This window comes from Acipenser ruthenus, chromosome 3 (assembly GCF_902713425.1).
Source record: "Acipenser ruthenus chromosome 3, fAciRut3.2 maternal haplotype, whole genome shotgun sequence".
NCBI classification, from domain to species: domain Eukaryota; kingdom Metazoa; phylum Chordata; class Actinopteri; order Acipenseriformes; family Acipenseridae; genus Acipenser; species Acipenser ruthenus.
In genome coordinates, this window is record NC_081191.1 from 5,688,444 (window position 1) to 5,702,640 (window position 14,197).

The 14,197-nt window shown below is 36.5% G+C and overlaps 1 protein-coding gene across 2 annotated transcripts in view; it reads left to right on the forward strand.

Moving 5' to 3' along the window:
* Positions 1-6,179: 6,179 nt before the first annotated feature.
* The window catches only part of LOC117435769 (acetylcholinesterase collagenic tail peptide-like), a 40,191-nt gene continuing 32,173 nt past the window's right edge, over positions 6,180-14,197 (forward strand). The window contains exons 1-3 of one of the 2 annotated variants that reach the window (XM_059010939.1): positions 6,180-6,299; positions 6,999-7,207; positions 13,970-14,082. In XM_059010939.1, coding sequence (XP_058866922.1) covers positions 7,111-7,207; positions 13,970-14,082 — 210 coding nt within the window. In that variant the 5' untranslated portion in view covers positions 6,180-6,299; positions 6,999-7,110. The remainder of the gene's footprint in view (positions 6,300-6,998; positions 7,208-13,969; positions 14,083-14,197) is intronic. The other variant, XM_059010936.1, reaches the window with a different exon arrangement.

Here is a 14,197-nt window from a genome sequence, read left to right on the forward strand (position 1 = left end):
AATAACAATACTTAAAAAAAAAGTCAGCTGTGTCCTTATACCTGAGTATGGAATTACCGGGTGAGGGGCATGAAAAGGAAAGGGAGTCTTTGGAGAATGCAACTACAAGGATATGTTACGGATTGAGCCCTTGGATACTGCAGCCCTTTGCCAATGTTGCTGAGGATATGGCACTTAGCTAAATGCATGTAATAGAAACATTCGGCGCATTGCAAGCCTGTCATGCTTATCGCAAAACTTTGAAATTTGCGCACATGCATTCATTTGTATCTAATGTCTATCATTATCACAGGCATTAGCATGGCTAATAAGCTAAATATTTAAAGGGGCATCACAGATTCTACAGAATTCAAACAGAAGTATCTTCTATCTGTGCTGTGCTGTTTGCTGGGAAGTGAGTTTATGATTTATGATTTCTCTAATTCTGTCTCCATAATGTTGACAGGTGAATATGAGTACATGTTACCTATTTTAATTCATTTGCATTTTGTGACTTTATTGTTTTCTGTTACAGTACCATCCAATTTTTTTTCTTTCTCAGTATTAGCCGTGATCCTGCTTATCAAACCACTATTGCTCCGTGTCTGATTTTTGTAATGTGTTTTTTTGTAAGAACTGTAAGTTGCCCTGGATAGGAAAATACATACATATATTAACAACAATAATGAATAATATTAATAATCCAGCTCGAATCACCTGTTTATATATATATATATATATATATATATATATATATATATATATATATATATATATATATATATATATATATATATATATATGGTTTTAGGAAACATCGACAATGGATAATTGCAAAGCATACATGGTTTATTTAGATTTCCAGTAAGCTTTTGACAAAGTCCCGCATAAAAGATTAATTCTCAAACTGAACGCAGTAGGGATTCAAGGAAATGCATGCACATGGATTAGGGAGTGGTGAGAAACCTCAAAATGGAGCAAGGTAACCAGTGGTGTACCACAGGGATCAGTATTAGTTCCTCTGCTATTCCTAATCTACATTAATGATTTAGATTCTGGTATAGTAAGCAAACTTGTTAAATTTGCAGATGACACAAAAATAGGCAAACACTGTTGCAGCAGCAAAGGTCATTCAAAATGATCTAGACAGCATTCAAAACTGGGCAGACACATGGCAAATGACATTTAATAGAGAAAAGTGTAAGGTACTGCACGCAGGCAATAAAAATGTGCATTATAAATATCATATGGGAGATACTGAAATTGAAGAAGGAATCTATGAAAAAGACCTAGGTGTTTATGTTTACTCAAAAATGTCTTCATTTAGACAATGTGGGGAAGCTATAAAAAAGGCCATCAAGATGCTCAGATATATTGTGAAAAGTGTTGAATTTAAACCAAGGGGAGTAATGTTAACATGTAATGTTAATGCATTAGTAAGACCTCATCTAGAATATTGTGTTCAGTTCTGGTCACCTCGTTACAAAAAGGATATTGCTAGAAAGAGTGCAAAGAAGAGCAACTAGAATGATCCCAGGTTTAAAAGGCATGTCGTATGCAGACAGGCTAAAAGAATTTAATCTGTTCAGTCTTGAACAAAGAAGACTACGCGGTGGTCTGATTCAAGCATTCAAAATTCTAAAAGGTATTGACAATCGACACAGGGGACTTTTTCGACCTGAAAAAATAAACAAGGACCAGGGGTCACAAATGGAGATTAGATAAAGGGGCATTCAGAACAGAAAACAGGAGGCACTTTTTTACACAGAGAATTGTGAGAGTCTGGAACCAGCTTCTCAGGAATGTTGTTGAAGCTGACACCCTGGGATCCTTCAAGAAGTTGCTTGATTCTGGGATCAATAAGCTACTAACAACCAAACGAGCAAGATGGGCAGAATGGCCTCCTCTCATTTGTAAACTTTCTTTTGTTCTTTTGTTCTTTATATATATATATATATATATATATATATATATATATATATATATATATATATATATATAAAAAGAACAAAACAAATATATATAATGACAAACCTGGGGGGCAATTAATTCAACTTAAATAAAACGGGCTGAATGGGCAGTGGAATAAGAAACGAGCACCTTTCGTACATTAACTTTACATTCAAAATGCCGATAAAATCTACCAATACAGTAATCAGTAGCCTAGCTTACTACTGTATAAGCAGTGTCTTTGATATTGAAATCTATGTGAATGCAAGGTAAGGAGGTGCAAACTGTTGCTTGATCAATCTAGGGTTGATATACTGCTGTATGTGTTTATTAAAGTAATAAAGCAATATCTTGGACACTGTAGCGCCTCTAAAAACTAAGAGTGTTTTTCAAAAGATACAGGGTATTCATGCATGTGAAGGAGTAGCCGTCTGCCGTGTGGGTGCATGCATACCCTAATGCTTTAGTACTTCACTAGCACAGCTTGGTTGTTGTATATAAGTAGTATGTTGTATAAGCACGACCTCAACAAGGTTTTGTTGACTGAGAAATTAATTTCATGTTCCACCTCATCTGAATGATTGAAGATGCTATGATATAGCATCTTCAATAATACTCTCAATAGGGTGTAGGACCACTATGGGCAACCAATACGGCAATGATCTGCCAAAGTGGCTAGTCTGGAAGGTATTGCATTTGCTCAGAATTAATTGTCTTTTTTCCAATCAAGTTGCACCTTAAAACAAGACATTGTTGGTATTTATACAGTGAAAATGTTGCAAACATTATTTGCTACAATATTTGTACAGTAGAATGTTTTAATTTGATATTTCAGTTGAGTGACTACCTGCTTTTTAAATACAAAAAGTAATTTCAACGTGCAGTTCTGGAAAGTTTATTTAGAAGTTATTTTCTTTTCTTCCCTTGGAAACCCACATTCCTGATCAAGAAGGTTGCACTGTGACACTATAGTCAGGGGTGCAAATTGCTTTGAAGATTGGTGCTAAACTGTTTTGAAAGGTTAGCACCAGAGAGCCTACTAGTGCTAAATGATCAAACCCTGCCCTAATCAAGCCTGCTCCCCCAGCTCTTCAATTCGTTTTTAGTGTTTTGTGGATGAGTGTGGGTGGATCATGTGAGTAGTCCAGACCCAATGGAAACTATCATCATCAATGGTTGCTAAGGAATAAAAAACGTAAAAAATGAAACATGTCTACTGATGCCAGCATGTAATGTTGCTAGTGCTATATGAGGTAACCTGGCACTAGTATCTAGTGCCATAGCACCACATTTGCACTTCTGATAATAGTCACACGGGGCTCTGTCTCTGCTGGAATCTATAAACTAGCATGTCTACAGAGTCTTTACCTTGTACACCATTGCTGTTAGATTATACTGTGTTTATGTTACATACCCTGTACAAATTAAAACAGGGCCAACACTAAAACATGCCATCTGCCAAATGCAGCTTCAATTTTAAACATTTGCATTGCTGTGACAAAATGGTGGCCTTTTTTAATATTGTGGTTAATTATTGACAGATGCTAATTGTGTGTGTTTTGCATTTTATGGATTTTCAATCCATCATGGACTCCCCTTTAAACAATATGTGCATGTCAATGACTTGTAAACTAATTTAATAAATCCCTCTGAGTGGCTGAGCAGCAGAAGACAGTGAGGGCACATCTCCAAGGACTGGACGTTGTTTCATTTCTATGAACAGGTGTTTGTAGCTCCCAAATGCATGTTGATTTTTGTTTACCCAGCCGTGGTTAACTCCTAATGAAGTAAATGTTTTTGTGTTTTCAAGGATTTCATTTAAAGTATTCAGGCATGCTGTGTTCTTAATCCTATTTACCATTAATCCCTCACTACATTACATTCAGAGTGTATTATATTCTGAGTTACAGTAGTATTGCAGTAAACAAAACTAGCCTCTAGTTGGTGCACTTTTCTAACTGTATATTTGAAATCAAACACAACCATATCCACATTATACAGTTTTTTTTCTCATCCCCAGCACATCAAGGCTTGTTTTGATACATACATTTCCACTCTCTCATTCTTATTAAATTGTGGCTTTGCTTAACCAATTTGAACAAAGCAAGCCCCCCCCCCCAAAGAAACTAGACTGCTGTTCAGCACCATTAGAAGCTGCTTGGCTCAGAGTGTGTTAAAAATCAGGATCTTGGGCAGCATGGAGGAAGTGGTCAATTATAGGAAAATGGTTCATTGTGAAACAATGTATGTGAATGTTCTTTCTTTCTCCTTTAAGAACCTGATGTTGCACATTGTGTACAGAGCCTCTCAGTCTGGACCTGTTGTTCTAGGGAAACACTAACTGGATTATTGTGCTGCTCCATTTTAACTAGATTTTACATTTACAATGTCTACTGTTATCTTCTGTTTCGATCCAAAGGCGCACAGAAAGGACAAGTGATTGCTGAGGTTGTAGTTTCCCATGCCATTCCATTTAGGCTCTGAGCCCATGCTTATGCTAGGAATTATCTTCATGGAGTGCACTTTTCATAAAACACTTTCCTAAAACAATGTCACAAACTGTTTTAAAGCATTTTAAAGTGGGGGCAGAAATTACTGATTGATATGGTCCCTGCCTCCCTGTAAAACATAAGCAAATAGGTCTTGAGCTTTTTCTTTATCGTTCAGCCAGAATCACACGATTACAAAATGCAGCACCCGTCCAGGTTAAATATTTTAGAATAAAAGCAAATAAACAAGTAATGGATAGACTGTCTCTTTGGTCTTTGTAATCTGTTTTACGTAATGAAAGAAGAAAACATGTTCCTGAAATCTAACCAGTCTTGGTTTTTTTATAGGTTCATGCATTCTATATAAATACCTATGTTGTAAAAACCTAGGTATTTCAGATGAAGAAACTGCACTACTAAGTACTATATTTGTTATTTGGGGAGGGGATAAAATGCAATGTTAGTTCAGGTGCTTCTCCTCATGGTTGACAGCTGTCAAAAAGCAAGACCTCACATACAGTACAGTGCCTAACAAAAGGGATGTTTAAGGGACTATGAAGTTATTTAAAACCCAATGACACAACTGAATTAGAAGAATTACTTTGCTTAGATCAAACCCTCCATCTATTTCTCAGTGCTGCATAATTTGGAACTGTGTGATTTGCCGGGCTATTCTGCTGTTGGATTTGAATAAATGCAAAATGAGTTCATTCTTTAGGGTGATGCAAAACTTGTGTCCAGAGCTGTACATGAGAGGCAGAAACGGTGTGTATTAAATATCATAGTTGCCTGAAATGCTGATGTGATCCCTACAAGTATATACAGACGGGACAGAAATGAAATGCAGCAGGTCAAATACACAAGATGCTGCTGGGTTACTTTAGTGAATTTGTTAATGCAGTACATGGGGGGACGTTATTAGATGTTTGCCACTTAAGGTGTCAACTCAACATTTGTCTATGGGCTAACTGTTCACTGGGCTGATTTATCGAACCTGCTTGCCCTTGCTTAATGAAAAAGTAGGAGTAGGACTCTTGACATCACACCTGCTGTATCTGTTCACCGGTGAGCCCCCTGTCTGTGTCCAGGCAGATAAAAGGCAGACGAATCTTCAGGGGACTTGACACAATGTTTGAAGCTTTCTTGTGACAGTTGGTGTAACCAGTGGGATGCCATTTTATGTCAGAATAGGTTCAGCTTGCTTAAATAAATAATATTTGAATCTGATTTTTTCAGTCTACTACTGTACTGCATGTCATTATTAAAAAAAAAACAAAAAAAAAAAACATCACTTGCATAGAATAGTGTATGGTCATTTCTTGTTTTTTAAAAACTAACTACTTTACATTTAAATTGCTTTCCCTCACCTTACTAATGACAGCTCCCCTAAGAATGAAATGTGGTTAGTGGAGTGCTGCTTTTAGAGAGCTGTATGTGTTTCCTATAGTCTGCTAGTGGAACTCTGCTTTTAGAGAGCTGTATGTGTTTCCTGTAGTCTTCTTTTACACAACAGCTGCTTTTCTTAATAAAAAAAACCCTCTTATTAATTCAAACAGGCCTTGCACTTATTATTAATTGTGACTTCATGAGATTCAGTTTACCCACTGCTTGTGTTTAAATAATGCAGGCAGCAGTAAGTGAATGTCAGGGAGACCTGCAGTTTAATTGCATTGTCATTTATTCCGGGGTAAAATGGAGGTTCATAAATTCAATGTAAATGCCTGCACTGATCAATAACTCCTGTCAGTGGAAGAATTTGTGTCCAGCCATGAGCGCCGACATCTGCACTGAGGTGGTTTCATTTGACTGTGTTTCAGTGTCTTAATTAACTGGGAGTCACAGCACAGCACTTGCTTTAACTGGCTTCTCTGAACCTGAAAGGTAAGAAAAGCTTTTATTTTTATTTTTTTTACTTTGAATGCAAAGTAAATGCATTAACTACAAACATTAACCCTTTTCTGTGAACAGTCAATAGTTTTTTCCTAGATAAAAACAAATATATATATTTTACATCTATGTTTGCTAAAATAGTATTGATAATATTGAAACTTTAATCAGATGATGTCCAAGTATAAGTATAAAATGTATTAATGTTATATATTATATATCAGTGTTGTTTTAAATGATTAAATCACATCACAGCTGAAAAGGCAGACACCAGTTTAATTATAGTTTGAAAGTGTAGTCCAATAGTACGAATCAATCATTCTATTGGATTATATAAATGTGTATGTATCTAGAGTAGAACTGGTAAATGTCATTATATTTTCACTCAATGAAATACAAATGTTAACACATGACACTTTTAAATGGTGATTCTTTAACATTCAAATGTCAAGTAAATGCACTGTCAGGAAACAGTCTTCTGCAGTTGAATACAGATTGTTGTCCTTCAGTATATAAAGTGGGGTGCAAAGTCTTTGATCCTTTTGTGAATAACACAGCCCCCCCCCCCCCCCCCCCATAAGTATCTAATATTTGCTATGGGGGCATCTGATCTGTTGGTTGGTTTAAATATAGCCTGTCTGGTGCAAGGAAAAGATTTAATGGGAAATGGTTGGCATTCCCCTTTCCTAAAAGCAGAGGGATATTGAGAGAGAGAAGAGAGAGAGAGAGAGAAGAGAGAGAGAGAGAAATCCCAAAGCCAGATCCAGTGTCCACGAGTTTGAATAGCTGAGTCTCTCCAAGCAGCATGGTCCTCATTGCATTTGGATTGCATTTCCAGCTCCTCTTCAGCTATGTATTATCTCAGTCCTCCTTCATGGACAACATCTTCTCATTTCCAGGAGGTAAGGCAACTCTTCTCTATTGTTCTGTTCTATGTACAGCTCGTCTGTTAGAAAAGCGCACTTGTGGTTATGTGGATTATAGTTCCTGGACTTCATATTTCAGTGCATTGTTGTGAAGGAGCTAAAGTTAGCTTGCTATGGAAACAAGCTGTAGAGGGGGAGGCGTGCTTGTTTTTTTGATGCATATTCTTTTCTTTAATATGTGAATGGCTTGTTGTTGTGCATGTTCATTTCTATTTCGGTATGCAGAGAGAGAGAGAGCGAGAGAGAGATCCAAATGTAAATCTGTTTCTATAAATACCCCCCCTCCTCCCCCCAGTGCTACAGGACTCCAGTCGGATGTTAGGAGAGTAAACATGAGCTGGCTTTGGATATGTCACATGTTTTATACGGAAAAACCTCTAGCAGCAAACACTGACTGCAAAGTGAGCAGTCAGTTATGTGTGTTTCATAGACTTTTACACCTCGAGAACTAGTTTCAGTGCACTTTATTTATAAACAGATTGTCCCTTCGTGGTTTTAGTGTTGGATATTTAGTTATTTATTTATTTAGTTGGTTTAACAAGATTGTTTTAACAAAGCTAAACAGCTTTCAATACGTTGTCTGTTATAATTTGGGGATCATTTTGACCATAAACAGTAGAAGGTGGCAACACATACACTTTTTGTCCTAGGGACAATTTCTTTCCAAGAGGCAGAGGGTCCCAGTGCTGCCACTGCATGAATCGTTTAAACAGGGCTCTCTGTGGTGTTTCGCAAGTCATTGAGTTTCATATATATTTTTTTATGTCAAGTATGGAAAACGCCATGTAAATGGTGGTGTACATTTTCTAAATACACTGTATGTCCCATATTATTGCATTTGTGAATTTGTCATCTAATTTGTCAATGGGAAATAATACAGAGACACATAAATTGAACATTACAACGTATTGGTGCGTTAACTGTAGAGTTTCAGTTTACAGTAGTATTTTGTACCAAAAAAAATAAAATAATAATTGTGATTGATTTCAGAATTTCTAATGCCTGTAAATAAAATAATTTACAGTTAGGCCACCAGCCATAACAAAAAATCCATTCTTTGTGAAAATCCTCATTGATTTTTTTTGTTGTTTTGTTTTAATTCAAATGTTTTAATATGGAAATCTCACTGTGATGCCACATCTGCTTTACAGGAGTGAACTGAAATAGGCAGTGAAAACGAGAAGATAAAAATGCACAGAGATAAAACACTTTAAAATGTTGAAAATATTTGTACATTTTACTAACAACAACATTTTTAAAGAAACCTTTTTTTCTTTGTAAAGCTAAGCATAAATAACTTTTATAAGGAAATAAAAGCACTCCTTTTTAGTCGTGCTGACAATCCTCGTACCTTTCAAAGCTTGGTGGTGGTGGATAGCAATTGTTAACCTTTCTCACTGCTCTTGTGTAATTTATATAGTCTGAATAGTTTTTTGTTAAGGGAAACAAGTCTTATTTATTGCTGCATTACTCCAGGGCCATGTATTGCACTACAGATTTAAAAAAAAAAAAAAACACAGTACCGGTATAGAGAAGACATTCCCCAAACACACAGTATAGAGAGTACACAGACCACTAAACAAGAAGACTCCACCACCATATATTTTACATTATTACACATTTAAACATGTTTGGAAACTAACATGCAATCTACAGCTATGGCCAAACATTGTGCATCACCTTATAGAATAAACTAATTTTGCTTCATAAAGTCGAATGAAACCTGCTGAATAATGTTACGTTAACATATTGAATTAAATACCGCTTTGTAGTTTTCCATATACTTAACGAAAAACTGACAAAAATTGAAAAATGTGACATTTCGAAATCTAACATGAAATACTGTAGGCTTCCGGTAGACTTTTGCGATATCATTTGGTAGTTTCTTTGATTACATGATGTTAAATAAAATATTCAAATGATGTTCATATACAGTAGTTTGTTTTTTAAATGATGTCTAGGTGTTGCTTAACTTTTGGCCATAGCTGTGTGTGTATATATATATATATATATATATATATATATATATATATATATATATATATATATATATAATTTTGGAGGTGACTATATATACAGACGTGCTCAAATTTGTTGGTACCCCTCCACAAAAAACGAAGAATGCACAATTTTCTCTGAAATAACTTGAAACTGACAAAAGTAATTGGCATCCACCATTGTTTATTCCATATTTAATAGAAATCAGACTTTGCTTTTGATTTTTTATTCAACATAATATTGTAAATAATAAAACAAATGAAAATGGCATGGACAAAAATGATGGGACCGCGAACCTAATATTTTGTTGCACAACCTTTAGAGGCAATCACTGCAATCAAACGTTTTCTGTAGCTCTCAATGAGACTTCTGCACCTGTTAACAGGTAGTTTGGCCCACTCTTCCTGAGCAAACTGCTCCAGCTGTTTCAGGTTTGATGGGTGCCTTCTACAGACTGCAAGTTTCAGCTCTTTCCACAGATGTTCAATAGGATTCAGATCAGGACTCATAGAAGGCCACTTCAGAATAGTCCAATGTTTTGTTCTTATCCATTCTTGGGTGCTTTTAGCTGTGTGTTTTGGGTCATTATCCTGTTGGAGGACCCATGACCTGCGACTGAGACAGAGCTTTCTGACACTGGGCAGTACGTTTCGCTCCAGAATGCCTTGATAGTCTTGAGATTTCATTGTGCCCTGCACAGATTCAAGGCACCCTGTGCCAGGCGCAGCAAAGCAGCCCCAAAACATAACCGAGCCTCCTCCATGTTTCACTGTAGGTATGGTGTTCTTTTCTTTGAAAGCTTCATTTTTTCGTCTGTGAACATAGAGCTGATGTGACTTGCCAAAAAGCTCCAGTTTTGACTCATCTGTCCAAAGGACATTCTCCCAGAAGGATTGTGGCTTGTCAATATGCATTTTAGCAAATTCCAGTCTGGCTTTTTATGTTTTTCTGTCAAAAGTGGAATCCTCCTGGGTCTTCTTCCATGGAGCCCACTTTCGCTCAAAAAGCGACGGATGGTGCGATCAGAAACTGACGTACCTTCACCTTGGAGTTCAGCTTGTTTCTCTTTGGCAGTTATCCTTGGTTCTTTTTCTACCATTTGCACTATCCTTCTGTTCAATCTGGGGTCGATTTTCCTCTTGCGGCCGTGCCCCAGGAGGTTGGCTACAGTTCCATGGACCTTAAACTTCTTAATAATATTTGCAACTGTTGTCACAGGAACATCAAGCTGCTTGGAGATGGTCTTGTAGCCTTTACCTTTACCATGCTTGTCTATTATTTTCTTTCTGATCTCCTCAGACAACTCTCTCCTTTGCTTTCTCTGGTCCATGTTCAGTGTGGTGCACACAATGATACCAAACAGCACAGTGACTACTTTTCTCCATTTAAATAGGCTGAATGACTGATTACAAGATTGGAGACATGTGTGATACTAATTAAAGAAACTAATTAGTTTGAAATATCACTATAATCCAATTATTTATTATCTTTTCTAAGGGGTACCAACAAATGTGTCCAGGCCATTTTAGAATATCTTTGTAGAATAAGCAATAATTCATCTCTTTTCACAGCTTCTTTGCTTTATTCTATGACATACCAAAGGCACGCAAGTATACATGATAAAATAGCTTTTAATTTCATCACTTTTCAGGAGGAATGAAGCATTATTTCAATGAGCTGTAAGGGTACCAACAAATTTGAGCATGTCTGTATATATATATATATATATATATATATATATATATATATATATATATATATATATAGTCACCTCCAAAATTATTGGCACCCTTGATAAAGATGAGCAAAAAAGGCTGTATAAAATAAACAACACAGGTAATGAGCTATATTTTATGCTCAAATATATGGGAAAACCATATGCTTTTATTCTAATACAATTGCTCAGAGAAAAAAGGTTTTTATTAACAAGTAATAACATTTTTTCTCAAAGATAGGTGTCAGAATTATTGGCACCCATATCCTGGCCAGGTCTGTAATCCAACCAGACCCTAATGATTAATTTTCAGTTTGCATTGCATTTGAATCTGCATTAACATTCTACTTATTTAAGTTCATCTCAGTCTTAAGGAACTGTATTGTGGATGAAACGAAAATAGAGCTCTTTGGCTACACACCAGCGGGGGGTTTGGCATCGAAAGAAGGATGCGTGTGCAGAAAAGAACCTCATACCTACTTTAAAATATGGTAGTGGATCTTAGATGTTATGGGGCTGTTTTGCTTCCACTGGTCCTGGGGCCCTTGTTAAGGTCAACAGCATCATGAACTCTACCCAGTACCAGGACATTTTAGCCAAAAACCTGGTTGCCTCTGCCAGGAGGCTGAAACTTGGCCGCAAGTGGATTGTCCAGCAAGACAATGACCCCAAGCACACATCAAAATCCGCAAAGAAATGGTTAATTGACCACAAAATCAACATTATGCAATGGCCATCTCAGTCTCCGGACTTGAACCCCATTGAAAACCTGTGGTTTCAATTGAAGAGGGCAGTCCATAAGCACAGACTGAAGGATATCAAGGATCTGGAAAGATTCTGCATGGAGGAATGGTATAAGATCCCTCCCAATGTGTTCTTCAATCTCATTAAACATATAGAAAAAGACTCAGTGCCATTATCCTTGCAAGGGGAGTGTGCACAAAGTACTGAAAACAAGGGTGCCAATAATTGTGACACTTCATTTTTTTTGGAAATAAATTTATAATTTGAGAAATGTGAAATTTTGGTTGATTCCATTGAATCATTAATAAAGTCAAATATATTCCACATGTTGAAAAAAATACAATATAGCTCAGTACTGGTATTAGTTATTTTATACAGTCTTTTTTGCTCATCTTTATCAAGGTTGCCAATAATTTTGGAGGTGACTATATATATATATATATATATATATATATATATATATATATATATATATATATATATATATATATACACATTTCAATATAATTTATGAAGAATTTAATCTTTAACACTGTTTATACTGCACCCTTTCCAAATGATCATGAATGAAATGGTGGCACATGAGCACTTACAATGGCATTGGTAAATTGGAACCCAGTGGGAAGACTTTCCTGTTTTCACATCACAATAGAATGACTCAACATACACTGATAAACCATTGTAAAATGGCAATACCACTGAGACTGCCATTGTATCAGGACCACTGGGCAATATTCAAATCCAATGTGATGCCATTGGTCTGCCAATGCTTTCTTCAATGGACTGGCATTATATTGGCCTCGTTGGCATTTACTGACTATTTAAGTATTGAATAAAAATGATCTGGCTTTAACCATGCATAAGGACCCATGCACAAAGGGGGTATATGTAGTTTTGGGCTACTTTGGAGAGCAAAACAGCTGTAAAGTGAAGCACATTATTTCATCAAACTTGGAGGGCATTGCTGCTATTGTATCTCACATGCTCTGTTAAATTCTTCATGTTGATTTTCAATGGTATACTTTTTTCAATGAGGGGATGAAGCCTGAAAAGTGAGTAACTGTTTTTTGTTAAGCAACTATTTATTTCTCAGTTTGTATACATTAACTAGTAGTTAATTAGAGTCTAGAGTCTCTGCTTGGTCTCGAGTTTTAGGAAGAATTTTAATTGATCAGAATCTGTTGGATACACAGTTTCCATTGTGCCAGTCCTGGAGTAGTGCAGCAGGCAGCAGCTGCTGTCACAGGATCATTGCAGGGTGTTGATTGTCAGTCACACTTTGAGCAAAATGTTTTCTTGAAAATAAATCTGCATTGAGGAATTGGAGCACTGTGCTGCTGTCACAGAGAGCCTGTGTCTTCCCATTGCAGTGCCAAATCTGCAGCTTTGCGTTTCCATTCCTGCTAACCTCAAGCACAGCAGTGTGAGCTCAAACCTCCATTCGGAGCAGCTCATACTGAATGATATTTGATGGAAATACAGTACAATGGTTCTGTACCAATAGGCACTTGCAGTAGCTGTAAGGCTGCAATAGAATTGGCCATTGGTAGAATTTATTGTTTTCCTTTTGACATAGTTCTGTAATAGTACTCATAGTAGACAGATCATAATCAGGGCTGGCCAAACTGGCACCAAAATCCAAATCCTGGCCAGGTCTGTAATCCAACCAGACCCTAATGATTAATTTTCAGTTTGCATTGCATTTTAGGGTACATTGTTAAACCCTGTATAAATGCAGCTTAGTATTTGTGTAACTTAATTACAGCCCTTATAAAAGATTACTGCATATGTTTGTAACATGGTAAAATTATAGCAAAGTATAGTAAAGCATATTGTTGTAAAGGTATAGTCAAAGCATTTACAAAGTTAACCTTGTAAAATCACTGTCTGTACAGTAAATGTATAGTACAATATACTGCGCATTGCACAGAAAGAAAATGTATTCAGAAAATATTATTTACATAAATATATTATGTATAGGTAGTTATTCTGATCATCCTGTGTAAATGATTTCCCTTTCAGCCCTTGTGCATTATCATTAATTAGACAGGCACGGAGCAGCGTACAATGGAAATAATTCCTTGTCTTTGTTCTTTAATTGTCCTACCTGTGTAAACATGTACAGTAGCCTTTTCTACAACAGCGTTCCCATCTCACTGGCCACACTTTTGGCTTGACTCAAACACTACAGATTGAGGGCTATGTTGCACTTTATGGATAGCAAATTTCTAGCAGATATGACACTTCATTTTTTTTTGTAATGATTATTTTATTTGATCTAGCTCTCAAACCTCTGGAACATAAGAAAAGAAGTCCTGGCAGTATATGTTGTCTTTTAATGCCTCCACCACCACTATCTCCTCCTCCTCCATTGCAGCGAGAACGCAGGAGTCAGGTGAGTAACGCTGCCTCTGCTAGTCGCACAGTACTGCAGTACTGACAGTGTGAGGGCTGATGTATTATGATTGGTTTATCTTTGGTTAAAAAGGCAGTAGTGCATCCACATTTCG